Source organism: Bactrocera tryoni, chromosome 2, assembly GCF_016617805.1.
Source record: "Bactrocera tryoni isolate S06 chromosome 2, CSIRO_BtryS06_freeze2, whole genome shotgun sequence".
NCBI lineage: Eukaryota > Metazoa > Arthropoda > Insecta > Diptera > Tephritidae > Bactrocera > Bactrocera tryoni.
The window spans coordinates 45047315-45074076 of record NC_052500.1 but is presented as its reverse complement, the minus strand read 5'-3'; the positions used below and the strand labels follow the sequence as shown (position 1 = coordinate 45074076).

Below are 26762 nucleotides of genomic sequence, written 5' to 3'. Positions count from 1 at the left end.
ATACTCTCTTTGTGATCTTGTAAAGCGTTTCACCATCTCCTACACCAAACAGTGTAGCTACTTTCCGAATAGCCGCACTTTCACCCGGTGAACCCAAATAATATAAGGTTATAGCTAGCTGTAGATCTACTGAAAATTCCCTAATGGATAGAGCGTTGTTAAACTGTGAACTGTCTTTGATTAAGGACAATAAATTGATTTCTTAAGACTCGGAGCATTTGTTGGTAACGTCCTTCGTCTAAATAGTCAAGAACATTAGATCTCCATTCCAAACACTTAGGCACAATTTGATAATTTTCGCGATGATTCGATAACATAACTATAAGATTTTATCCAATTCATCCATAGTTTTCTAATAGCTATCGTCGTCTAAAAAGTTCAAGTTTGTTTAAAATAGTCATTCGCAATAGTCATTCACAAAATTTTTGCATTATAGTCATTCACAATAAATTTTCCGAATCAGCTGTTCTTATATCATTAGATTCTTCAATGGGTGCTCTCGTGCTCTTGCATATTGCGTTATAGGATTTTTGCATTTTGTGTCATCTTGCAATCTTGCAAGAGCAAGAGAATCCCCCTATTATTGATTTATAGTCATAACTGCCAAGTTGCAGCTATGATAGCTTTTCAGTCATTACGGATAATTTTCAATTTTGACAGATTTATGATCAGCAAAGACTCGGAAGAAGGCATGAGAGTGAGCAGTATAGATATGTAGTTAGTGAATCAAGTCTGAACATTTGCTTTTGCACAAAGCCCTTGTGGACACACAGACTAAGTGTATGACATCTGGCGTTTTGAGTTTCTCTATTCTTTCTATCTTTTTCTATTCATTCTGAAAAATTACAGTGCGAATTCAATTCGTGGAATTTAATTTTAAGAAGCGTTACTTTTTCTGTAGACGCGGACGAGCAGGGATAATGGGATGTCCAACTTATTCCAGTGTGAGAGCGCCTCAAAATAAGCGTTTTTTATAACATTTTTCATTATGGCCAGATTGAACAAAATAAGAATTTTTGGGCATTTAAATTAAAACACCCAACATTTATTACGATTGCAAATTATTATATATTGGACTTTCAATATATGGCGAAACTACTTAAATCCTTTTTTTATGATTTTATGGTATATTAAAACAACTAACTTTGATCATTCAATACTTAATAAGGTGAATAAAACCTGTTAGTTCTCAATGTTTTTCATCATTTGTAATTGAAATATAATTCTACTATGCAAAACGTTTCATGAAATATATGTATTTAAATTTCGCATTTTCTTTGATTTTCATTGTTTTACATTTTTTTAGCGATCTTGAACGGAGGCAAAAAATTCCTCCGTTCACATATATTTTTGGTATAATTTCAATCTGGCCCTTCCAGTCATTCCAATTGCAAAACGTCAAAACCTACCCAATCCAGTCAACTGTCAAAGTTCGTTAGGTGAGCGGTTCTCACATTTCCAGTGACAGGAGAGTTGGGAATCTCTTTATCTCTGATTCCTGGTTTCTTTGATCGAATCGAAGACAACTTTACTTTCTTTATCAAATATTGCTTTAGTCCAGTGGTCGGCATGAGAGGATCTGTCACTGTGTTGGTAAGCACGAAAAAAAAGTAGCCCAGTGAGAAATTGAAATCAAAATGAAGCAAATTTTATAATTAAAAGTATAATGAAAATTAACAAAACGTGTTTTAAGGATATATTCCCTATTATCTTTAAAAGACATGGAACATAAAAGGCATTGCATGGCATCAAAGGCATTTAGAATCATAAAATATTTCTCGCAGGGCATATTTGGTTTTGCGCTATAGTCTTGCGTGATATTAATTCGTTGCTGGCTCGACCACGACTGAACGATAGAGCGTAAGCGTACGTGTGAAGTTTGCAAAATTTTGCTATGAAATGCCGACTGCTTAAGTCTATAAATTGGTGTTGCCCACGTATCCATTTTAAGGTGGTTCTTGGATCGATAACGCTGACGAACTTGCAAATTTTTCGGGAAAGTAAACGAAAATCCGTATTAAAAATTTGCCACCTCATTACATACTTATCTAAGTATAAGTAAGTATGTATATACATACATAAACACCAAGGGCGGATTAAAAAATAGTTCTTGGGGGGTGACGAAATAAACATTTACTTGAAACATGAAGATTATTATAATAAATATAGTAGTCTTTATACAGTTTAATAGCATGGTGGAAAATGTTCAAATCGTTATTCTAATATCAAATCTTACTAAATTGAAAAATTATTAATAATTGCATACTTTATTGGAATATATAATACTGTAGTCAGTATATGTATTGAATAGAAAAATTTCACAAAACAAAACGATGTGGGCCAAATTTTGAGAATCTTTCGAGAACTTCTTCTGCAGCAACGCCAGGGCGATCAATCTAAGTATGTATCTTTAAGCATGTTTGTCGTCAGCCACGTTTTCATGCGGCGAAGTGTTGAAAAAAGAGCGTTCAGAGCTCGCATTCGTCACAGGAAGTTTGCAGAATATGCGAAGAAAACTACGAATTATGGGGTATAGATCTACATCGCTGTTCTTCAACGTTTCCAATACAGTAGTCGGTAACTAGTTGTCTTTTGACGTTTGCTTCTGCCGCCAATGGCACTGTCATTGAGCGTCAAACGTCGCACGACGTTGTCATTATCAAAAACGCTTTCGACCCTATCTATCAAGTAGTCAATAAGTCGTTCCATTTCTTTGATTTTCAAAGCACATACTTCTTCTGGAAGCAGCAAACTCATTTGATATCCATCCAATACTTCTCTAGAAAATCCTGTCTTCAAATCTTCGCCGATTGTATACTACAGATATTCTTCGAAAGTTCTCATGCAGAAATTTTCGAGTTTTGTTTGTTGACCGCAGCTTCTGGTTATTCCTGAATAATGGATCGAAAATGTTCCTCAGCTTGCAACGTATCACATTTAATGTCTTTGTCAGATCGATCGATTTTGAATGAGTTAGAGATAGAATATCACATAGGCCAAAAATACCAATTGTAAATTGAAATTTGCACACGGCTGTGGTGAATATCGTTGCTTTTCCTGCTGTAAATTTCTCCCATTTCCCCCCCTCTTCATCTGCCACTGTATACACAAATGTGTATTTTATCATAGATAGTATTTTATCAGACATTTTTCACTTCTATAAACTTGTACAGCTATTTATGTGTGTATTTACATTGTATGTGTGGAACTGCCGACAGAAATGCGCCTTAAAACATTTCGTGACTATCGTATTTCGTGACGTTGAAAGAAAATTCAAATTAAGGGTAGACAGTTGTACAAACGAATGCGATTTTAAACTTTCTGCTAATTTATTATACTCTCTCAACATCCCTGCCAGACACGGCTAACCACTTTTCTTAAATATTTCAATACAACTACAAATTTTTTCTCTATGCACTAACGCACATCCCTGCCGGCCACGAGCGGTTAAAAAACTAGTGAAAGAGTAGGTACAAAAGTACCGCACATTTTCGGGTTATTTTTTTGTTTACCTAAATGCGATGAAAACAAGTTTTTTTCATTTCTTGATTTATTTGAATGAGTGCGAATGAGAAAACAAATTGTCAATAGTGCCAAAAGAAAATCCCAAAAAGGGTAATAATAAATGATTGAAAGACGCATGTCATTCGTGCTCGTACAACAAGAAGGTAAGTGAATGAATTTTATGTGATTTTTTTAAAATAATTTGCAAATAATTACTTCATATGTTTTTATATGTAGCATTGGAAATCAGAATGAATTGGAAATAAAAGCAATATCATCAGAAGCAGCAAATATAAATTGTTAAGTAAGTATGTGAAAGTGTGTGTTGTTTGAAATTGGACTGCGCAGTCCAATATAATACGCAAAAATAAATACATACATACATATGTATGTATTTTATGCTTTTAAGGCGGCCTGCACAATCCAATATAATATGTGAAAACAAATGTTTGTTTTATTTTTTAAATTATGAGATAATATTAATATTTCTTTCAGATATTATTATCACTTTTATGTATATAATATTTCTTTCAGAGTCAATTCTATTTGTATGTAATATATTTTGTTTTGATTTTTGATTATGATTTTTAGATATTATACTTAAAGTTTATATAATTGTATTTAATTATTCTTTATTTTCAGATGTTAATAATTTTTTATTGAATATAATTGTTATTCTGTAAAATTTGTAATTAATAAAAAAAAATAAAAAAATTTAAATTTAAAATATTTGTTTACAATTCTACAAAAAATTTAAAATTAGGAATCAAAAAATGTAACCCTGCATCAGCTAACGATTAGGGTAATTAGAGCAGTTCAGCTATATTCTTTCATAAATAATTTGTATGACACTGCTGAATGAGCGCAACAGATGTGTATGATCACATGTATACGTACGTGTGAGGGGAAAAGTGGTTAGAATGTTCACGCGGCCTATGTCGAGCTCACCCCTTTTTTCTACTACTACTACTTTTCAGGATTTCAATACCTACTGTTTATAGGTTTTTGATCAAGGACATTTTGACAAAAGGGGTTAAAATAGAATTTCGTGGAGCTAATGTTGCTAAAACAAGAAGAAGGCTTTATGAATATTATCCGGACCTTGTGTAAATTAAAGCAATCGGTAGTACGAATCTGAGAAGATGGTTATTCCAGCCACTATAAGACTTTTATCAGCAAAAAGAACTAAAAGGCACGATTGAAATTTGCCAAAATGTATCATTAAATGCCGCCAACTTTCTGAAAAAAGTAATTTGGAATGATAAGAGCAAATTTGAATTCAAAACATTGGCGAAAGAGTAATGAGAGGCTCCAAAGTAAGTGCACCCAAAGCACCATAAAGTTCGGAGATAAGAATATTTAAATTTCGGATTGTTTTAGGCATAGTGGTCTATCAACTCTGGTAGGAATCGAAGGAAATATGACGGGAGAGTCTTAAGTACAGATTCTGAGTACAAATTTACAGCCCGCAGGGCAAAAAATGGTTTTACAAGGTAGCTTTGGATAATTAAACCAAATATATATGTCGGGTTGCGTAATAATACTTCCATCAAAACCCGCTAGAGCTCTTATAATGGGGTGCTCAAAGCCCTGAATTGAATTCTATTGAGCATTTAATGCAATATGCTTAATATATGTATATCAATAGATAGGATGATGGAGTCATGTGTAGAAGTTCACGCAAGTGAGGAAAGTTCCCTGATCGCCATTCACTTGGGAGTGGCCAGAAACGATTCTTTTACATATGACTCAAGCAGCTCACGACTTTCGGTCTTTGACCAAGTATCCTCTGGGTAGCCTAAGTACAGGCGTTTGAAGGCGAGCTAAAGTGAGAAGGCGAAACATCCCCTGCATAGTGTTGGGCGCTGGGTTTGGGACCCGCCACGTAAAATAACACCCCAATGAAAAATAGCAACCAGCCGCGGATGAGAGACCCCCCTTTTGATGACGACCATGGCAAACGTAATAAGGACTACGAATTGAGGGCATGCACCTGGAATGTCCGGACCCCTAATTGGGAAGGTGCCGCTGCCCAGCTGGTTGATGTCCTCACGAAAATAAAGGTTGACATCACCGCCGTCAAAGAAATGCGATGGACGGGACAAGGACAGAGACGATTACGTCCTTGTGGCATTTACTACAGTGGCCATATAAAGGAGAGCAAGTTTGATGTGGGATTCGTGGTGGGAGAGAGACTCCGAGTACTATCCTTCACTCCGGTGAATGAACGTCTAGCCACAATCCGCATCAAAGCGAGGTTCTTCAACATATCGCTGATTTGCGCCTACGCCCCGACGGAAGAGAAGGACGATGTGACCAAAGATGCCTTCTACGAGCGCTTGGAGCGCGCCTATGAGAGCTGCTCCCGTCACGATGTCAAAATCGTGCTTGGCGACTTTAACGCCAAGGTGGGCAAAGAAGTTATCTTTGGCACTACGGTCGGTAAATCAAGCCTCCACGACGAAACATCCCCGAATGGGTTGAGGCTGATCGACTTCGCCGGGGCCCGAAGTATGGTTATCTGTGGTACTAGATTCCAGCACAAGAAGATACATCAAGCTACCTGGCTGTTTCCGGATCTAAAAGCCACCAACCAGTTGTGATAGACGGAAAACGCATCTCCAGTGTTCTTGAAGAGGGAAGCGAGACGCATTTGCAGACAGAAAAAGAAAGAGGCCGAAATGCGTGAGTACGAAGAGTTTGATAAGCTGACCGACAGGGATAATGCTCGAAAATTCCACGAAAAAATGCGGCGGCTTACAGAAGGTTTCAAGATCGGAGCATACTCTTGTAGAGCCCCCAAAGGTCATCTAGTCATCGATGCCCAGAGCATACTTAAATTATGGAGAGAACACTTCTCCATCCTGCTGAATGGCAGTGAATGTACAACGCCAGGAGAAAGCGAACCCGATTACCCAATCGATGGCAAAGGAGCAGACGTTCCATTGCCCGACCATGAAGAAGTTCGAATAGCGATTACCCGTCTGAAGAACAACAAAGCGGCGGAAGCCGATGGATTTCCAGCCGAGCTATTCAAACACGAAGTCGAAGAACTGATAGGGAGCATGCATCAGCTTCTTTGTAAAATATGGTCGGACGAAAACATGCCCAACGATTGGAATTTAGGTGTGCTCTGCCCAATCCACAAAAAGGGAGACTCCACAATCTGCGATTTTCTGCAAGATTCGATCGAGCGTATTGTGGGAAGGATTAAAGCCCACCTTCAACAAACTGATTGGAACTTATTAGTGTGGCAAATCAACAACCGACCAGATATTCACCATGCGCCAATTTTGGAAAAGTCACGTGAATGGAGAATCGACACACACCACTTCTTCGTCGATTTCAAAGCAGCTTTCGACAGCATGAAAAAAAGCTGCCTTTATGCCGCGATGTCTGAATTTGGCATCCCCGCAAAACTACTACGGCTGTGTAAACTGACGTTGAGCAACACGAAAAGCTCCGTCAGGATCGGGAAGACCTCTCCGAGCCGCTCGATACCAAACGAGGTTTCAGACAAGGCGACTCCCTATCGTGCGACTTCTTCAATCTGCTGCTGGAGAAAATAATTCGAGCTGCAGAACTTAATCGGCCTCAATAACCGCCATGTTAGTTCTGCTTTCTCCAGACTGTACAAGGAAGCAAAGCAAATGGGTCTGGCAGTGGACGAGGGCAAGACGAAATATCTCCTGTCATCAAACAAACAGTCGTCGCACACGCGACTTGGCTCTCACGTCACTGTTGATAGTCATAACTTTGAAGTCGTAGATAATTTCGTCTATCTTGGAACCAGTATCAACACCACCAACAATATCAGCCTAGAAATTCAACGCCGAATAACTCTTGCCAACAGGTGCTACTTCCTCCTTCCGTCATTATTCCCGTCCTGCTATATGGTGAAGAAGCATTGACGATAAGTTGACGTAACGAGTTTTCGAGAGAAAAGTTCTGCGTAAGATTTATGGTCCTTTGTGCGTTGGCTACGTCGAATATTCGGCATTCGATGGAACGATGAGCTGTATGAGTTATACGACGACACTGACATCGTTCAGCAAATTAAAAGACAGCGGCTGCGCTGGCTAGGTCATCTTGTTCGAATGGACGAAAACACTCCAGCTCTGAAAGTATTCGATGCAGTACCCGACGGGGGAAGCAGAGGAAGAGGAAGACCTCCTCGTTGGAAGGACCAGGTAGAGAAGGACCTGGCTTCGCTTGGAATATCCAATTGGCGCAATGTTGCGAAACGCTAAATATATAACGACGTTACCTATATATAAAATGCTAACATTTCGATCCTCGGGTTGATATTTTACACCATATTTCCCTGGCTTTGGTTCTTCTAAGTTGCAAGAGTATAAAATGTTCTGTTGCACCCGAACTTAGCCGTTCCTTACTTGTTTTTTTGTGTGTATTTCAATTAAACAATCATTAGTAGACGAAATTGTAAATCGACTATAAACCCCTTTGGTATCTTATTAACTTTTACTACAAGACATGGACTCACATGTAGCACCATTTAACAATATTATTATAATAATTTACTCAAGTTGTCGTTTGCACGGATAGAAAGCCAGTCATGCGAAAATCATATCGTCATGCTGAACATTTTGTTACCTACATAGGGTTTATTTCCATTAGTTTTAGGTGTTACGAAGCCGTTAGGTCAACAAAACCATAATGCTCCGAGCTACATGTTGCGTGAGTAAATACAAGTAACGTGACTAACGAATCTGTCACCATTTTCATAATAATAATAGAAAATAACAATTTAAGAAACTAATGTTCTCTTTTATGTATACATATATTCGAAATTGTAGAAGATATACAATTCCTCCCGAAATGAATACAGTAAAACATCATTTTTCGTCGTAGATACGTTCCAGATACAACGCTAAGTGAATTGCTATTTTCTATTGGGAATCATATATGTAAATATCAAAGAAAGATTTCGTACATTTCATTCAGCTTTTAAATGTTAAAGAAAATAAAAATATTTAAATAATAAAACAAAAGTAAAACTTTATTTATTCAAAAACATAAACTAGAAACTGAATCAAAAATTAAAATAACACATAATTTCAAAATTACTCAGACTCTGCAGGCGAGGCCAAGATCTTTCCTTTTTCAAAAAATATGTCCAAAGTTTGCTGAACAGCTTGTGTTTTTATATTGAAGTAAATTTTCTTGAAACAATTAAAACTAGGATCATTTCTTTAAAAAATTTTCATTGCTTCGTCAATTAGAGTCATTGCTTTAGACATTTTCCGTGAAGATAAGTTTGTACGCTCACTTATAGTTATCGAGCGTGCTGTCTTTCCAAATCCAGTTGCATAAATTTCTCGTTCGACATTGGTCATAAGAAACAAGCAATTCATTTATTCTCTTGCTAATTTAGCAATTTGATGACAAATAATATCCGCTTCATGGTCGTCATATTCTAAATAGGAATTGTACCTGTTTTTCTTATGTGCACATTCTGACCATATTTTGCGCCAAAATTCTGGAATAATTCTCCATCAGTTTCACTTAAAAGTATTTTATATGATGGGCTGAGATAATACGTTTTAAAATTCGAAATTACATCCTGCTTCTTCGACTGCATTAATGATGTGATGTGCATTTTCAGATAAGTCATCAATGTAAACCGGGTGACCAATAGGATTACTTAACTTCTCTTCATTGCAAAAAAGGTTTAGTGGTGCAGGTAGAAACCCAGTTTTTAAATAACAACGTCGTCATCCATGATTTCTTTTTGGCTTGCCAGTGTATAGAAAGTCAATCCTTTGAGCAGCCCTTCGGCTTAGACTTAAAATCGCCATTTGCATTGCCAGCTAGAAATAATGTTAGTCTGTCTTTACTAGCTTTAAATTCGGGTGCTGATTTCAGTCCTTGATATAAAAGTTTTCTTTGGGAGACGTTTCCAAAATAAAGCTGTCTCTTCAAAATTGAAAATTTGTTATGAATTATCGCGTTTAACTAGCGTGTCACTATTAAAATACTTCTTACTCTTTGCTATATATAGATGGGTTTTTGATGTAATCAAATAAAGTTTTTGTTTCAGCCTGGATTACCATATAATTTATGGTATTTTATGTGCAATTTGATTTACAATTCAAATTTTAATCATAAAACCGCTCCTTGTAAGAGTCATCGTCTTGGAGTCTTCCGATGTAACTTGTTTTTTCTCTACTGACCGACATGCCGCCCTTTCGTAGTGACAATGTAGTTTTTGTTGTTTTCTCTGGATCAAAATTGAGCATTGTTGCCATTGGCCAATTTGTATAAAACCATTTACACACATCTAGCTTTTAAGTTATAGTTTTTCTACGTATTTATACATAATTCTATTCGACTACAGTTACGAATTAGTTTAAGAATAGTTCATGTACATTAAATTTTAATTTTAATTTAAATATCCACGATACGGACGGTAGTGAGTTTCATTTTCATTGAAACAGCAACAACTTAAATGAGATCAACAACTACAATTACCTTGTCTCTACGGAAGTGTGGCAGGTCGGTCACTAACTGAAGTATTAGGAGCCTGTTTTATTTTATTTCGGTTTCGAACTTCTGACAGAGTAACAGGCACGGAGAGCTTTTTCTATATCTACAGCCTTTTCTCCACTATCAAAGCGCCGTAAAATCTCCAATTTTATTTCCAAACCTACCTACAGTTTTTTTTTGCTTATACCAACACTCATTTTTCAACTCATAATTATTATGCTCTAAAAGTTTAACGATAAAAAAAAGGATTATAGCCTTTTATTATATAAAAAATATTTAATTTATAATCAGCCTTCCCCTGCAACTATGCTTTTCACAATGTTTAAAAATCTTTGGACTTCAATCGAGAATCAAACAACAATTGAATGAAAATTTTGTTGTAGGATTCCTCGAAATCCAAATGAAATTAAAATTTACAAAACAAGAAATTATCTTGTAAAAAATTTAAAAACGATTATCTGAATAAAAAAAGGCAATTCGTAATTTGAAAAAAATAAATAAATAAAAAGAAACAATGTAGTAATTCTAAAAACAACGACTCACAGAAAAAATATGTAAGTCTTAGTTCAGTAAAGACGCAAGTTCGAAAAAACGAAAAGCGTGGTCCTAGTGCAATTGTTTCTATATTATTTTTCGTTACCTGAGTAACTGAATATATAAAACCGTAATAAAAATAATATAAAACCTTGCTGTGAGCGTTAAAGTGCAAGTGACCCAAATTCACGGTTAACACGCAAACTAATTGATTGGACTCATGCTAAATTGAAAATGTGTACAACACTAATTGTGTTTTCTCTTCATTTTTAAAAGAGGTACATAAAATATGTTAAGGATGTGTTTAATTCATTTTAACTGTAATTTTATGCAGCGCTCCTCAAACCATAATCTAATGCTTTCTCTAAGCAATACCTCGGTCGCACGGAAAATCCCCTTCCAAAACCCCTGAATAGTTGCTATATTTATACCCTGAACAGGGTATATTAAGTTTGCCACGAAGTTTGTAACACCCAGAAGGAAGCGTCGGAGGCCTTATAAAGTATATACATATATAAATGATCAGTATATTGAACTGAGTCGATTTAGCCATGTCCGTCTGTATATATACGAACTAGTCCCTCAGTTTTTAAGATATCGTTTTGAAATTTTGCAAACACATTTTCTCTTCAAGAAGCTGCTCATTTGTCGGAACTGTCGATATCGGACTACTATAATATATAGCTGCCATACAAACCGAACGATCCGAATCAAGTTATTATATGGAAAACTTCACTTTTGACTATGTATCTTCACAAAAGTTGGCACAGGTTATTTTCTGAGATAATAATGTAATATACGAAGAAATTGTTCAGATCGGCTTACTATAGCATATAGTTGCTATACAAACTGAACGATCGAAATCTAGTGCTGGTATGGAAAACTTTTGCATTAGACGTGGTATCGTCACGAAATTAAAACATAAAGCATAAGCTGCCATACAAACTGAGTGATCGGAATCAAATGCTTGCATGGGAAACTTCCTCATTTGACGATATATCTTCACGAAATTTGGTATGAGTTATTGTTCATAGAAATAGTGTAATATCGGAGAAATTGTTCAGATCGGCTCACTATAGCATATAGCTGCCATATAAGCAGAACGATCGGAATCAAGTGCTTGTATGGAAAACTTTCACATTTGACGTGGTATTTTCACGAAATTTGACTTGGATTACTGCGTAAGGTAATAATATAATCTCCGAAAAAATTGATTAGATCGGATTATTATAGCATATAGCTTCCATATAAACTGAACACATAGTTACTAAAAAAAATTCACCTGTGAAGGGTATATTAGCTTCGGTGCAGCTGAAATTAAGGTTTTTTTCTTTTTTTTATATCTTTATTTATTGAAGCTGCTTGTTCAAACTGTGAACTTCAAAGCTTAACAATTAAGTCTTAACGGCTTAGTGTCTTTCCGGGGACAATTGGGCTGAAATGCCTATCTAGGTGGTTTCTTCACCACTTCGAGCCCAATTAGAACTCATGTGTTTTTGGACTTTGCAAAAGAAGTTTTGTTTCTTGATTGAATTTGGGCCCACTTTCTTTATATAATTTCAGTCATAGTTTATGTACAGCATCCTTCGATTGCAGCTGAGTACAAGGAGATCGATTTGCTAGCCATTCACGTCCAGGTCGTTTTTTTAGCACTAGCTTCTCTATTTCATGATTTAAGGGATGTTAGACCCAAGAGTTCTTCTTATAACTTCTGCACATGTGTCAGCAATTATAAGCGATGTGTCAATATTATTTATTACACCAAAAGCAATTAAATATTGTATTTTGTTTCGATCACATAGCCAGTATGTCGGCTCATCAGGAGTTATATCAAGGTTATTTTGCCTTTTCATAATAGTGTAATACAGTTGCCTTCTTGGTTAATTAGACTGAGCCCCAATACATTAGGATTGTAATGACCATTTCTAGAAATCTATGCTCTAGAGTACCAAAAAGTCGTTAAATTGGTTATCTGTAAATTTGAAACAAGGTGGGCAGTGTATAGCGGACAGGTTTAAGTCCCTACCTACATTTTTTTAGTTATATTATCCCTGGTCGAGACCAATGGTGCTTGGCTAGGCCAAGTGGTGTTTACATACATTTGAATGGAAATACGTGTTGTATTTACGCTCATATGTATATGTACAATATAGGTATATTTTTGAAATTTCTTACCTCTCGATTTGGTTGAAATCAAATTGAGTGCCTTGTTCACGCTTGGCGTGGCAATAGCGTTCACAAAAAATGTAACATTTTGAGAAAAATTACATTTAGGCGAAAATGGGTTTTCACCATGTCCCCCCTTTTGTTTCACTATAGTTGGGGGGGTATGGGGCCGGGGGGGATCAAAACCATTTTGCGATTTAGTTCAGCCCTGGGGCTTTCAGGAAGGCCCTCAACCTCCCCTCTATCCCTACCAGGGACGTGGCAATAGCGTTCACAAAAAATGTAACATTTTGAGAAAAATTACATTCTTAACCTTTAAAACGCTCTAGCGGCTAAAGTATTTGACCTAGATAAACATACAAACCAATTTGAACATGTAACGAGCATGAAAACAGATAAGTCAACCGTGCGAAGTGATAGAAACATACCAAAGTTCATATATTTTCATACAAAATATATCTAGCCAAGCACCATTGGTGCACTAAGGTGTAATATTATAATATCCTTTTTTCGTCCTTTTCGATACGATATCCTTGAATTTTTTTTCTGAATTCTATAGACAATAAAATTCTAGGAAGCTACCTGGAAGCGCAAGTCGTTTGCTACACTCTAAATATACTCGTATTTAAATAACATTTGAAAACAAAATATGCCTGGCCAGACCCGAGGGTCTCGATGAGGGTTATTGTACCTTGTAACTGGATGTAGCATGATATTCTAAAGCATGGTGATTTAATCGATTTCAAACCAACACTGCTGTTCCACTTTGTGTTTCCGATAATAACATTACATCTATATATGTATACATAAATAGGAAATTCATTTAAACACAATAATGAATGGAAACTTCAATGATTTTCAATACTATTCATGTAATTGAAATTAATTTATTTTCTCATTCTCATTACTGCCGATAAGCTTATTTAATATCAAAAAAATTGCCCTCTGATGTCAAAGGAAATATAAATAAGAAACAAATAAATGAGTGTTAACTTACCATTTTCGATCGTTTCCTTGGCACAAGATATAATTTTGCCCTTGCGTCTACGCAGATTCGATTCGAAGTTAGTGTCATCGGTAAAATCATCACCCGCATCCAAGCCTGCATCCTCAGCTGTCGATTCGTGCACATCTTCCGACGATTGGCGTTCGGAGGACATGTCGCCGCCGCCACTTTGTAAAAGGTTTTCAAAACTCTTGTTCATAGCCGCGAATATAAGTGCACAACAAACAAATAATTGAAAATAAACACTATCAATTGGATAATGTAGTTAGCTTTGGTTTAGATTTACGTTGCTTCACTTGTATGTTTCAGTACACATATTTATGTAGAATATTTTTTGGCGTACGAAATAATATGTATGTACATGTTTGTCAATAGCTGAAGTCTAATTATTAAACAAACTTCACATCAATCACACTACGAACAATGATCTACATAAATAACATTAAGTTTATTTTGATTGTTACTATCGAGGGATATACATACATATGTAGGAATACAATCACATAGTTGCATACAAAGGAGTGCATACAAAAAATGGAAATCGCTCAATTGTTAACTATCAAAATGTTTTTTTTTTTTGTAAATCCTTTTTCAAAACTTTTCTACACTTCCACGTCACCTTAAACAAAGTTTTACACTAACTTATTTGCACTGAAATAATTTTTATTTCATTTTGGTGTGGCAACTACGTTATTTGAATTCAAAAAAAGATTCGTATATTTTCAAAATAATATACGGGGAGAGAAAATAAAAAAATATTATTATGAAGAAAGGGTCGATAAATACATGTGGTAGAACTTTTGAGGACTACATGTGAAAATTAATAGAGACACCTATATTAAAATATTTCGAAACCCTCTTCCGCTTTGAAATGAAAAAAGGAATAAGGAAATATTATAGTTTGGTGATTCAAAATGGGTAGAAGACTGCATATGCGTTATGGTATAACATTCATCTTCGAGAACAAATAAAACACCTTCACAAAAAGAGATTTTCGTAACGGAAAATAGGCGAAACATTGAAAAGCCCTAAGAGAAGTAGAAAACGCAATAAAATATAAATTGCAAAAGGAAACACGCGGACAAAAACCTAAAATTTTACCTCCTACTGAAGAGAAATTTGTGAAAGAACTTTTGGAACTTCAAAAGAAATAAAACTCGAATTTTCTTTAAACGTTGATACTTTCACCATTCGCAAAACAGCTTCACAAAATACTTAAAAACCAAAAATCCTTATCAGGCAAAACAAAATGTTTCTAAAAGGCTGCTCTTTGTTCAAAACCATACCAATTGGTCAGCGGAGAAATGGCCAATGAGAAATGTAAAATGTTTTATCCAGACTGTGATGCACAGCATGTCCGAAGACCAATGAACACCGCTTTCAAACACAATACACAATTAAAACCATGCTTGGAGGAGGATTGATTATAGGACCGATATATGGATTGAGGATACAATGACAACAGCTACTAATTTCAATATTTAAAGTGAAGTGAAATGGTTCTCAGATAACAACATTACCACTTTAAGCTGGCCTGCTCAACCGCCAAATCTAAACTGAGAATTTGTAGCAAGAGTTGGAAGTAGCTTCGAGGAGGAAACTTAGCAATAAATATGCCCCCTGGTTATTTGGAAAGGAAGTATGGGAAGCTATTACGGAGCCACACGCCAAAAATTGGATGATACATAATAAAGACTTAACAAACAAACACTAAAGAAATAAAATACTTCAACTAGCAAATAATGTAAAAAAAAAAAAATATGATTTAGCTTTTGTTTTTAAATAGAACTTTAATTTTAGCAAATTCCCTATTTTTTTAGAGCATAAAATGAGAGGAGCGATTGAAATATTTTTTTATTTATGGACATAATTTGGCCCAGTTTTGTTATTATTTGATACGGCTACGAAGATGGAGGACTGGCAGATCAACTGTAGGAGCTATAAAACGAAATGAAAGCGTAGAAGCCGCGAGGTGTAAATGGCATAAATACAAAAGAAAAGGGTTGCTGGCGACTTTAGATGTCCGAAATGTGGTGGATATGATCGACGCTCTCGAAAAGAGCTTTGAAATCCCCGACTACCTCCGAGCTGTGTGGAGCTACCTTAGCAACAGAAAACTGCTGTACCAAACTAGAGAGGGATCATGACAGATAGCGGTCACCTCAGGAGCAGTACAAGGATCCATTCCAGGCCCAGACTTGTAAAACATCAACTACGACGATATAGTAAAACTCGAAATGCTAGACGAATCGTATTTATTTGCAGTAGTAATTCCAGCAAGAGACACAGAAGAAATCTTAATCAGGTCGTGATACGGAGCAAGCATGACTCGATTCACACAACCTCCAGCGCGCTACGAAATAAACAGAGCTACTACTGCTAACAAATAAGCACATAACCCTAAATATGCAAACCATTATGGATATTCTTTGGACACAAAAACTAACACAAACTAACCTTCTGGGTACAAATTCAGCACGCCGCAGAAAAGACAAGCGAAGATCACCTCCCAACTGAGCAAACTAATGGCCAACATAGGAGGCCTGAGTCAAGAAAAGAGAAAGCTCCTAATGTCCTATTATACAAAGCTTGTCAACAAAGATGGGAGAATGAGACTCGCGACAGATGGACAAGCCGCAAATTCGGAGAAGTCGAGTTTTACACAAACCTGCTCTTATCCAGTCACGGATACTTCAAAAAGTACCTCCCACTTCTGACTTAAATTCGTAGAAATGACGCGTAGGCTTTGTCAACTCTTATTTGTCTAAGACAACAAATCAACGGAGGTACATGTTATTTGGAACGATGTAACAAAAATTAATCGCTTAGGTCCTGATGGTCGAAGGTATATTCGCAGTCCAATAATTCAATAATTTGATCCTCACTATGTTCCACGCGTAGTTGAGTATGGTGTTGGTTCACTTCATAAGATTAATGGAATCTTAAACAAGGAGAAATGCGCCAACATCCTAAAAAATGTCATGTTGCCATGGGCTAAGGAAAATTTGCCTGTTATAAGGAAGATAACAATTCAAGGCATACGTCTATGTAAGTTGACACAAACGTTTTTTAATGAAAATTCTACCAATGTTTTGGAGTGGGAATCGTCCAGCAAAGACTTAAACCCTATAGAACACCTCTGTATGATGTTAAAAAAGCCATGTGCACCAATAATATTCCAAATATGGATGTTCTTTGTAATGAAATTAGAACGGCATGCAAGCTACACCATTGGTGCGCTGTCAGAGTCTTGTAACGTAAATTTGGAATCCATGTGAAGCAATATTAAAGCAAACGAGATAACCAACAAAATAATAACTCAAAGTAAACAAATTTTTTGTAATATCATTATCTTTTTTTGATAAAATATTTTCGTTTATAATTAGTTGTCGTACTCAAATCGTTGATTACACATGTTTTTGTTAAAATCTTCAAAACAAAAACGAATTTTAAACAAAATTTTTACTATTAGAGTTTAAGTTTAACATAGGTTTCAATAAAATAAGTGAAAATTCAATAAATATATGTGATTTATTGGAAAGTAACATCATTTACTTCAAAATAGGTGTCGTTTCTAATTAGTTGTCAACAGCTGTATGTACATAAATGAAAATATTGGTTTTTTTTTAATTTGCCTGAAATATCGCAACGTGTCCATATTTTTTCACATGACTGTTTGTTAAAAACTTTTAAAATTTGTCCTTATTTTTTTCCTCACAAAATAATCGTTATATTTTGGTATTTGGTTTTCGCTTAAAAAGTAAGAGTTATTTGATAACAGTTATTCATTGCTCACAGAATAATAGTTAGCCCCTTAGTTTAACTTATCTCTTACGCAATAGGAATGGAAAAATAAGCTTTTTGTTTTGCCTATTTAACCAATAATACTCTCATGCTAAGTCGTATTTTTTCATCAACAGACTATAGTTTCGTGATGAGCATTACTTTCAGATGGCAAAGTAAGAATTAAGTTGTAAGGAAAAAATTTGTGGTCTTAGTTAGAGTTATAAGATGATTTTAATTTATCGCTCACTAGATATAACTTAATGAATTTTTTTGCTGTAAAAGAGAATTTGTAAATATGTATTCCAATTTTCTCCTGATTGATATAAATATGTAGGTTTAAATTAAATATTGAGTTTTAAAAAATATAAAAAATAAAATAAATTTTATACAATTCAATCCTTACAATTAATAAATGCGAGCAGCATTTGATCTATGTAGAGTCAGTCGTAGCCCACTAAAGTACTGTAAAAATGATTTTGCTTTTTCATAAATGATACGGTTCGTGATTAAAATACATAAAAACCTTTCCTTATTATCAGAAGCAAACATTCATCCAAGTCTTTCAAAAAAATGTACATTCTATTACATATAAATACTAGAATATACAGAGCCGGCTAGTTAAGGAGTTTGAGTAAATCTTATGAAAATGTAAAGGGTAAATTGTGAAACATTGTATGTGCATAGGAAAATAAAGTGATAAATACCGAATATAGCTCTCAAAATACTGTCGAATCGAAAAACAATTAGGTTATATATAATTTATTAAAACATTATAAATGCACCTCTCTCCTCATAGGATATAGAACTCAAAACCATCGCCTTATTAGATGCAGTCCGAAATAGATATGTAGATATTCAAACCGTTCATATGTACATATATGACTAGATCTCTATACACATATGTACCTCTATGAACTTGCTTATATACATACATACATTCTACTTGTACAATGTTACTCAAAGAAAACGAGTCATATAATTGACATATAGCACATTCCCTTGTCATAAAATAATTATACTTATACATACATATGTATGTATCTATATGTGTACATAAATCGTAATATATAAATAAGTTTCCAAGAATATTTTCTTTTTATTTTATTGATATTAAATTCTAAAAAAAATTTAAGAAGAAAATTTCTCTCCCATCACTCCTCCTTAGCTCTCGAAAAAACTTGAGCTTATTTCATAACACTTCCACTGCAAACATCGGCATTAACTGCACAGTTAAAATTATTTGAAACGTGATGATTACGTATTTAGAAACCGTATACTGAATGGCAGCCAATTCTTGCGATTACTTTTACATCATTCTTTACTGCTATTAAAATTGAAGTATTAATTTAGCACTTTATAACAATTTACATATTTTTTGTTATGATATAATGTTCCCGGCAGCAAGTCACCACCATCTAACAAAGAAAACCGTCAAAGACTAGTTGGAAGTTACCAACTAAAAATGACAATCGTAGTCGGGTGGTGAAAATTTTAGTTGAATTTGTCAAAGGAATATTGATTTTCTTATTTCACGCAAACGTCAGAAAATCATACAAATACACCCTCAAGTAGAAGGGTGGGTGGCTCTTAAATCCTTATTGGTGAATGTAAACAATCCCATGTTATTCGTATTTGCCGGTCATTTAAGTATCTTTTCATCTGTGTGGTGAATTTTGTTGATGTTTTTATTTTTTTAAAAAAGCTTTTATGTTGCAATGTGTAGCCATGAGTTATGATAATATCAAGCAATCTAGATTCATCACTTTAAATATGATACGTTAAGAATGTCAAACTAATAACATACTTAGCTGGGCTAGCAGAAACATTTGGAGTTTTTGGGAGTAAACGTATATAATAAATAGTAATATAATAAATAAATTTCCAAATTGCAATTTTCAGAAATTTTTCCCTTATACCATATATTAAAACTTATCTATTGCCCATTTAAGATCCCCTACCGTCTTTAAGAATAGGACAAAGAGAGAGATATCTTGGTGATCTGTGCCATATGGATTGTATAATTGTTCTGCTAGTAAGTAAAGTCATAGTCATAAATAATACTCGCAAATTCGAACAAACATTATTTATTTCATGCACATTACTAAAGTTTTTAGTATTTTAGGAACACTTTGCAAGTACACACATATGTAACTATACTATGTATAACTATGTATAAAATCGAATGAAATTACAACTATCATTGACCTGCGTTAGCATAGCAAATCCAACATTTAGCCAAATCTTCTGTCTTTAATATATTAGTTAACAATTCGTCCGTGGCAATTTAATATTATGGTTTGTAACTCCACTCAATTGAATTTAACCATCACGTTATTTTGCTATTGCGGACTACATTTAATTCCAGTTAAAGTTTCATTGATGTTGCCAACCTAACATAATGAAGATTTGATAGAAAAATTAAAACAACATTCCATTCGGTTATTACTCGCGAAATGGTGAACAAATATTGAAGTGGACATTAGTTTTGAATCATATTACAATGACAAATATTTTGGGGTCAAAACTGATTTACTGCGCATACGAAAAAGCCGTCTTGATCACTCAAATAATTGGAACTTTCTAACACCAAGTAAGTCAGAACTTATTGATGTTTAATGTTTGTTACAGAGTCATGAGTTATTTTCTTATAAATAAGGAAGTATTGTGAGTTTTTTTTTAATGAAATTAAGAAATATTTCCACAAACATGTGCTAAGACCGGCGTCCCTCCTTTATTGAAATTATGCGCAACTTTTCGTGGAAATAATTTTAACTTTTGGTCGGCGCAGCTTATTACAACATATCATAATAGTTTTGTCACCTAAAGGAATCGAAATAAGAGACGAAGTCTATCTCCCACCACGAATCCTACACCGGATTTGCACTCCTTTATATGGCCTCTGTAGTAAATGACATAAGGACCTACTCGCCTCAGTCCTTGTCCCGTCCATCACATTTCTTGGACGGCGGTGATGTCAGCCTTTATTTTTACTAGGGCATCAACCAGCTCGTGAGAGCGACACCTTCTCAATTAAGGTACCGGACATTCCAGGTACATACCCTTAAAGCGTTTCCTTCAAACGGATGTTCTTTGGCTACCCAGAGGATACTTGGTCAAAGACCGGAAGTTGTGAGCTGCTTGAGTCATATGTGAAAAAATCGTTTCTGGCCACTCCCAAGCGAATGGTATTCAGAGAACTTTCCCCACTTGCGTGAACACAGTCGCACAGAGAGATTTAGCGTGGATCAGTTTCAAATCACTCCGATGAAGTGATTTTGAACTGTCATTTTTGTATGGCGAAAGCTTGATAAATTTATAAGATTAGTGGTATAAACCACTCAACAGCCGAAATCGTGTGATTAAGTGTCGGTTTGAACATTTTATTAGGTTCCAATCGTCTGGCATGCTTTCATCTGATCATATCTCGCAAAGAAGCAGATGCATGACCCTTGAGAGTTCTTCGCTGCCGTATTTTACCAGCTGAGCTATTTGTATGTATGTATGTGGCAGCTCATTATACTATGTTGATATTTTTGGGATATTGTTAAGCGTTTCAACATCCACTACTCCAAACAGTGTAGTTACTTTCCGAATCGCCGCATTTTCACGCGATGAACCCAAACGATATAAGGTTATAGCTAGTTTTAGATCTACTGAAAATTGCCTGATGGATTAAGCGTTGTTAAACTGTGCACTATCTGTGTCAAGCACAATAGCAACGTAAATTTATCTCTTGAGACTCGGACTAAGCATAACCGGTCAAAACATTTTATCTCCATCCTCTTAAACATTTAGACACATTTTGATAATTTCCGCGATGGTTCGATAAGGTTAACAGTAAGATTTTCATTCAATTCATCCATAGTTTTCCAAAAGCTAAAGTCGTTTAAAAACTTCAATTGTTTTATTCTTTAAAAACTAAAAAAGTAAATAAACAATTACCATAATAGAAGAAGTAGTATGTTAGTAGCAGCTTTTTCAATCATAAAATTAACAAGGTTTTGTTTCTCAGAAGTGTGTGCAATTTTTTAAATTAATTTGTTAATCTTTTGCAATTTGTTTCGTTTGTTTATTTACTCATATACAAAACTTATTATAATAATCATTTACAATAAATTGACCAAATGAACTGTTCATATGCACAGTAAAATTTTTTTTTTTACTTAAAATTTAAAAAAAAAAACACGATTCATATGTAAATTTGGGGATCTGTTTCAAAACCTTAAAAAATCGTGCAAAATGAAAAAAATTCAAATATTTTCTTAAAAAACCGTGCAAAAAAAGTGATATTAAACTCCATTAAATATTAATAAAACAATCCATATTTATTACAAGAAAATACAGTTCAAATTCAATCCATAAGTACAAAAGTATTATGGACTGGCTTAAAAATAACACTATCGTCAGAAGATATATCTAACAAACTGTTGGGTTTTATTCTAATGCAGATTTATTTTCATTATTAATCGGCCCCTATAGGTTTTCTTGTTATAAAGTCTGATAAAAGAAGACTTTTTTTGGTTTCTCCATTTGTTTAGATAATTTTTGATACCGATTAACACAAGATTTAAGTTTACGTTGGAATATACACGCTTGTAGCCAATTTCAAGCCCTCATGAATTAAATTAGCCGTTAAAACCTGACTTTCACCTTCGTCCTCGTCAATATCGACATCTTCATTCTCATTGATAGCCATAACTTCAATTAATTCGTCATCATCAAAAGGAAATCGACACCTTTATTATTTGAAAGGCTTATAATCTCAGAATAAATTTCTGATCTTTGAACCACTGAAGTTCCACTTTGAACAAAAGCTGGTAAAATCTTTTTCCAACAAGCATTTAAGGTTGATTGCCGGAACTGTTGGATAACAAAGGAAACATGTGTAATGCAATCCAAAATATTAAACTTTTTCCATTCTTCTATAACATTCAAATTATTTTCTTCCACTGGACCTAAAATATATCTTAACGTTTGCCTGATGCAGTACATTTTAAATGCTGCTATAACACCCTGATCGAGTGGCTGAATCAGAGAAGTGGTATTAGGCGGCAAAAAACCGCAATTAAATATTCGAATGTACCAGCACTGGGTGCATTATCAACAAGCAAAAGTATTTTGAATTCTAAATTTTTGTGTCATACTACTGTGATCACATTGGAAGGTGAAATTTTTAATTTATACTTCGCGTGTTTTTTTGAATCGGTAATTTTTTTTTCTGCAAAGTGGTAGTACTGATAGTGACATCTATGCTAAATTTCGTCGTTTGTGAGGCTCTAAAAGTGAATTCTTCGATTTTTACTATGTCTTAATTTATTGAACAAATAAGTGCGATAATGCACCATCTCATACTGCATTGGTTATTCGTTATCATATCGCCACATTTTCAACTAATATCGTGCCGCAACCACCGCATTCACCTGATTTGCCTTCGTGTAACTTCTGGCTATTCAGTAAATTCACATAACCGCTCCGAGGACACCGTTTTGACTCAAATTGAGAGTATAAAAGCTGAATCGAAAAAGGCTCTGATGGCCATCAAGACGGAGGATTTTTCCAAGTGTTATGATGACTGGAAAATTCGTTGGCATAAGTGATTTGCACCGGGAGGGGATTACTTTGAAGGTGATGAAATGGAAGAAAATTCACATTTCAATTTGATCACAGTAGTATACTATATTTCTGGACAAGGACAAAACCAGTTATTAAACCAGTTTTTAAATATATTAACCGTAATCCATGCCTTTTTATTCGCCATAACATGAACCGGAAGTTGATTAAAGTCCTTACCTTTTAAAGCTCTTTGCATAAAGGATTTGTTGATTAATAGCGGGATACTGTAACCAGTCTCTAGTCTCTATTTGAGACATTTTGAGGTAAAGTATCAATTTGTGACCAGTTACTATTCACTAAACAGTCTCTAGCGTTAGTCTCAAAATATTGCCTCAAATTTGAGACCTGATAGTTAGCAGGCCTCAAAACTAAAAAGAGCTCTTGTCAGCCATTTTGAATATACTGAATAGAGATCATCATAGATATTAATCGATTGTCGTATTTTTATATTTTGTAAGCAACTCAAACACGAAAAGGTTAAAAATAAATCAATTTTACATAAATTTAGTAAATATTATGAAACAAAATCAACATATATTTTTATTTTTATTGATAATTATGTTTTTTGACTATGTTATAGAAAATTTAATATTTGTTATCGACATATTTATTTTCATTCAAGTGTAAAAACATCTCTGAATAATGGAATGTAATAGATTTTGTGACTGTCACTTACAGAATAGCAAAAACGTCTCAAGTCTCAAAAATTGTCTCTAACTTAAAATCTCAAATTTAGAGACTTGAGACTGTATCACAGTACAGAATCGCACGGCAAAAATGGCTTCAACAATTTATCGCCAAATGCGTTACTGCAAAGTAAGAGGGTCACCCGATCTTTGGCGGCTTTTAAGCTGTCTTTTGATATTTTGCTATGATTGTTATTTTAGGCATTTTATTTGATTTGGCATTAAACATTTGATCTGGAGTATATCTGCCCTCTTGAATTATTTTTGCTAGTTCATCCGGATAGTTTTTTGCAGCATTTTCATCTGCTGATGACAATTCTCCTTAAATTTTTACATAGTGAAAAACGTGTCTTTTCTGAGATATCTTAAGGGCTTTCGCTTTAATAATTTTTTCCTGTAAATATTCAATCCATGACACCATATGTTTTTCAGTCTTCTCCAAAGTTGAATTTCGACTATAAGAAGTTATTTTTGAACTAAGTGTTGACTCAGAAATTACTGATTGTCAAATGGAACTCTCATTTTTATTTAAACCAAAAGCAAAAGCTTTTTTTCGTCTCTAATGAAATTGTTTGTCTCTGCAGAATATTATATTAATAAGGGCTCTGTAAAAACGAAATAAAATAAAATTGCTTAGTGCAATTTCCTAAGATAACAATCAAACACATATTTTTTTGGAAAAGTTATTAACAATTCCGATTATGTAATTTGAATATTTTACTAAATTTATAAAAAATAACTAACTTAAACTTTAACTTGAAGAACTTTATTGAAATTATATACTGCGTCATCAGAAAAATTGATAAGTTAAATAAAAAGGGTATTTCTCTTAAAGTAAACAATCCGTGAAGTAGGGTTGCCATTTGAACGATATCCAAAACTGCAGAAAATCATGTAAAAAATAAAAAAAAACTTTTTAGCAATTTGTGTTAAATCAAAAATAACGGGTAAAAAACAAATCTTCTTGTCGTGAAAAAAAAATCGTGTAAAAAAGATTTTACTGTATACCATATATGATACCAAAATTTATTGAAATTTTTTCACGCTTTCATGGAATAATGGATAGTATTTTGAAAAAAATTCAAATATTTTCTTAAATAACCGATATTAAACTCCAGTAAGTAATAATAAAACAAAAAAATCCATACTTATTACTAGAAAATAAATTTAGTTTACAGTTTAAATTCAATCCATAAGTACAAAAATATTATGGACTGGCTTAAAAATAACACTGTCGTCAGAAGATATGTCTAACAAACTGTTTTTTCCATTGCAGAATTATCTTGACTATTAATCGGCCTCTATAGATTTTTTTGTCATAAAGTCTGTTAAAAGAAGTGGTTTTTTGTTTCTCCAGTTGTTTAGATATTTCTTGATACCGATTAACACAAGATTTAAGTTTTCGTTTCAATTGTAATACACGCTTGCAGCGAATTTCAAGCTCTCTCGAATTAAATTAGCCGTTAAAACCTGTCTTTCACCTTCGTCGTCGTCGATATCGGCATCTTTATTCTCATTGATAGCCATAATTTCAATTAAGTCGTCATCATCAATAGAACCTTCTGGCATTAATTCATCGATGTTAGCCGTTTGGATGTAGTCAAATCCAGCGACACCTATATTATTTGAAAGACTTATAATCTCATAACAAATTTCTGATATTTGCCCTACTGAAGTTCCACTTAGCACGAAAGCTGGTAAAATCTTTTTCCAACAAGCATTTAAGGTTGATTGCCGCAACTGTTGGATAGCAAAGGAAACATGTGTAATGCAATCCAAAATACTAAACTTTTTCCATTCTTTCATAACATTCAAATTGTTTTCTTTCACTGAATCTAAAATATATCTTAACGTTTCCCTGATGCAAAAAAACCGTGATCAAGTGACACTGTAATACATAGTCACCACCGCTTTGTATCAGTGAAGTGGTACGAGTATTAGGTGGCAAAAACAGCAACTGAATATTCGAATGTATCAGCACTGGGTAGCTACGTCCATTATCAACAAGCAAAAGTATTTTGAATTCTAAACCTTTTTGTGTCATATATTTCTGGACTTCAGGAACAAATATAGTAAATATAGTAACCATAATCCATGCCATTTAATTCGCCATAATATGAACTGGAAGTTGTGTAATGTCCTTACCTTTTAAAGCTCTTGGCATAAGGAATTTGTTGATTAATAATGACTTCAACATTTTATCGCCAGATGCGTTACTGCAAAGCAAGAGGGTTGCCCGATCTTTGGCGGCTTTTAAGCTGTCTTTTGATATTTTGCTATGATTGTTATTTTAGGCATTTTATTTGATTTGGCATTAAACATTTGATCTGGAGTATATCTGCCCTCTTGAATTATTTTTGCTAGTTCATCCGGATAGTTTTTTGCAGCATTTTCATCTGCTGATGACAATTCTCCTTGAATTTTTACATTGTGAAAAGCGTGTATTTCCAGAAAACCTGTCCACCCTCCATGACTTGCATTGAAAGTAATTTTATTAGCACCATGATGGGATACCGATGTTTCTAACTCCTAAAGTCGTTTGTATATTCTAAGTGCTTTCTCTTTACAAATTTTCCCATATATAGGAATTTTTTTTCTGTAAATCTTCAATCCATAACACCATGTGTTTTTCAGTCTTCTCCAAAGTAGAATTTGTACTAGTTGTTTTTGAATTAAGTGCTGATCCAGAAATTACTGATTCTCGAATGGAACTCTCATTTTTATTTAAACCAAAAGCTCTGCCAAAAGATGTTGAACCTTCGCCACTTCTTAGATAGTGCACAATTTTTATTTTCGTCTCTAATGAAATTGCTTGTCTCTTCAGGACATAGTACTAATAAGGGCACTGTAAAAACGAAATAAAGTAGAATTGCTTATTGCAATATCCTAAGATAACAATCTAACACAATTTTTTTTGGAAAAGTTATTAACAATTCCGATTATGTAATTTGAATATTTTA

At 34.3% G+C, this 26762-nt stretch overlaps 1 protein-coding gene across 5 annotated transcripts in view; it reads right to left on the bottom strand.

The window, feature by feature from the left end:
- LOC120767388 overlaps positions 1 to 18926 on the bottom strand; it is a 62950-nt gene extending 44024 nt beyond the window's left edge. For 4 of the 5 annotated variants that reach the window (XM_040093398.1, XM_040093399.1, XM_040093397.1 and 1 more), the window contains exons 1-2: positions 18762 to 18926; positions 13709 to 14145 (exon numbers count right to left, since the gene is read on the bottom strand). In XM_040093398.1, the coding sequence (XP_039949332.1) occupies positions 13709 to 13916 (208 nt within the window). In that variant the 5' untranslated portion in view covers positions 13917 to 14145; positions 18762 to 18926. Of the gene's footprint in view, positions 1 to 13708; positions 14181 to 18761 lie in introns of all 5 variants that reach the window. The other variant, XM_040093396.1, reaches the window with a different exon arrangement.
- Between the last annotated feature and the right edge of the window lie 7836 nt (positions 18927 to 26762).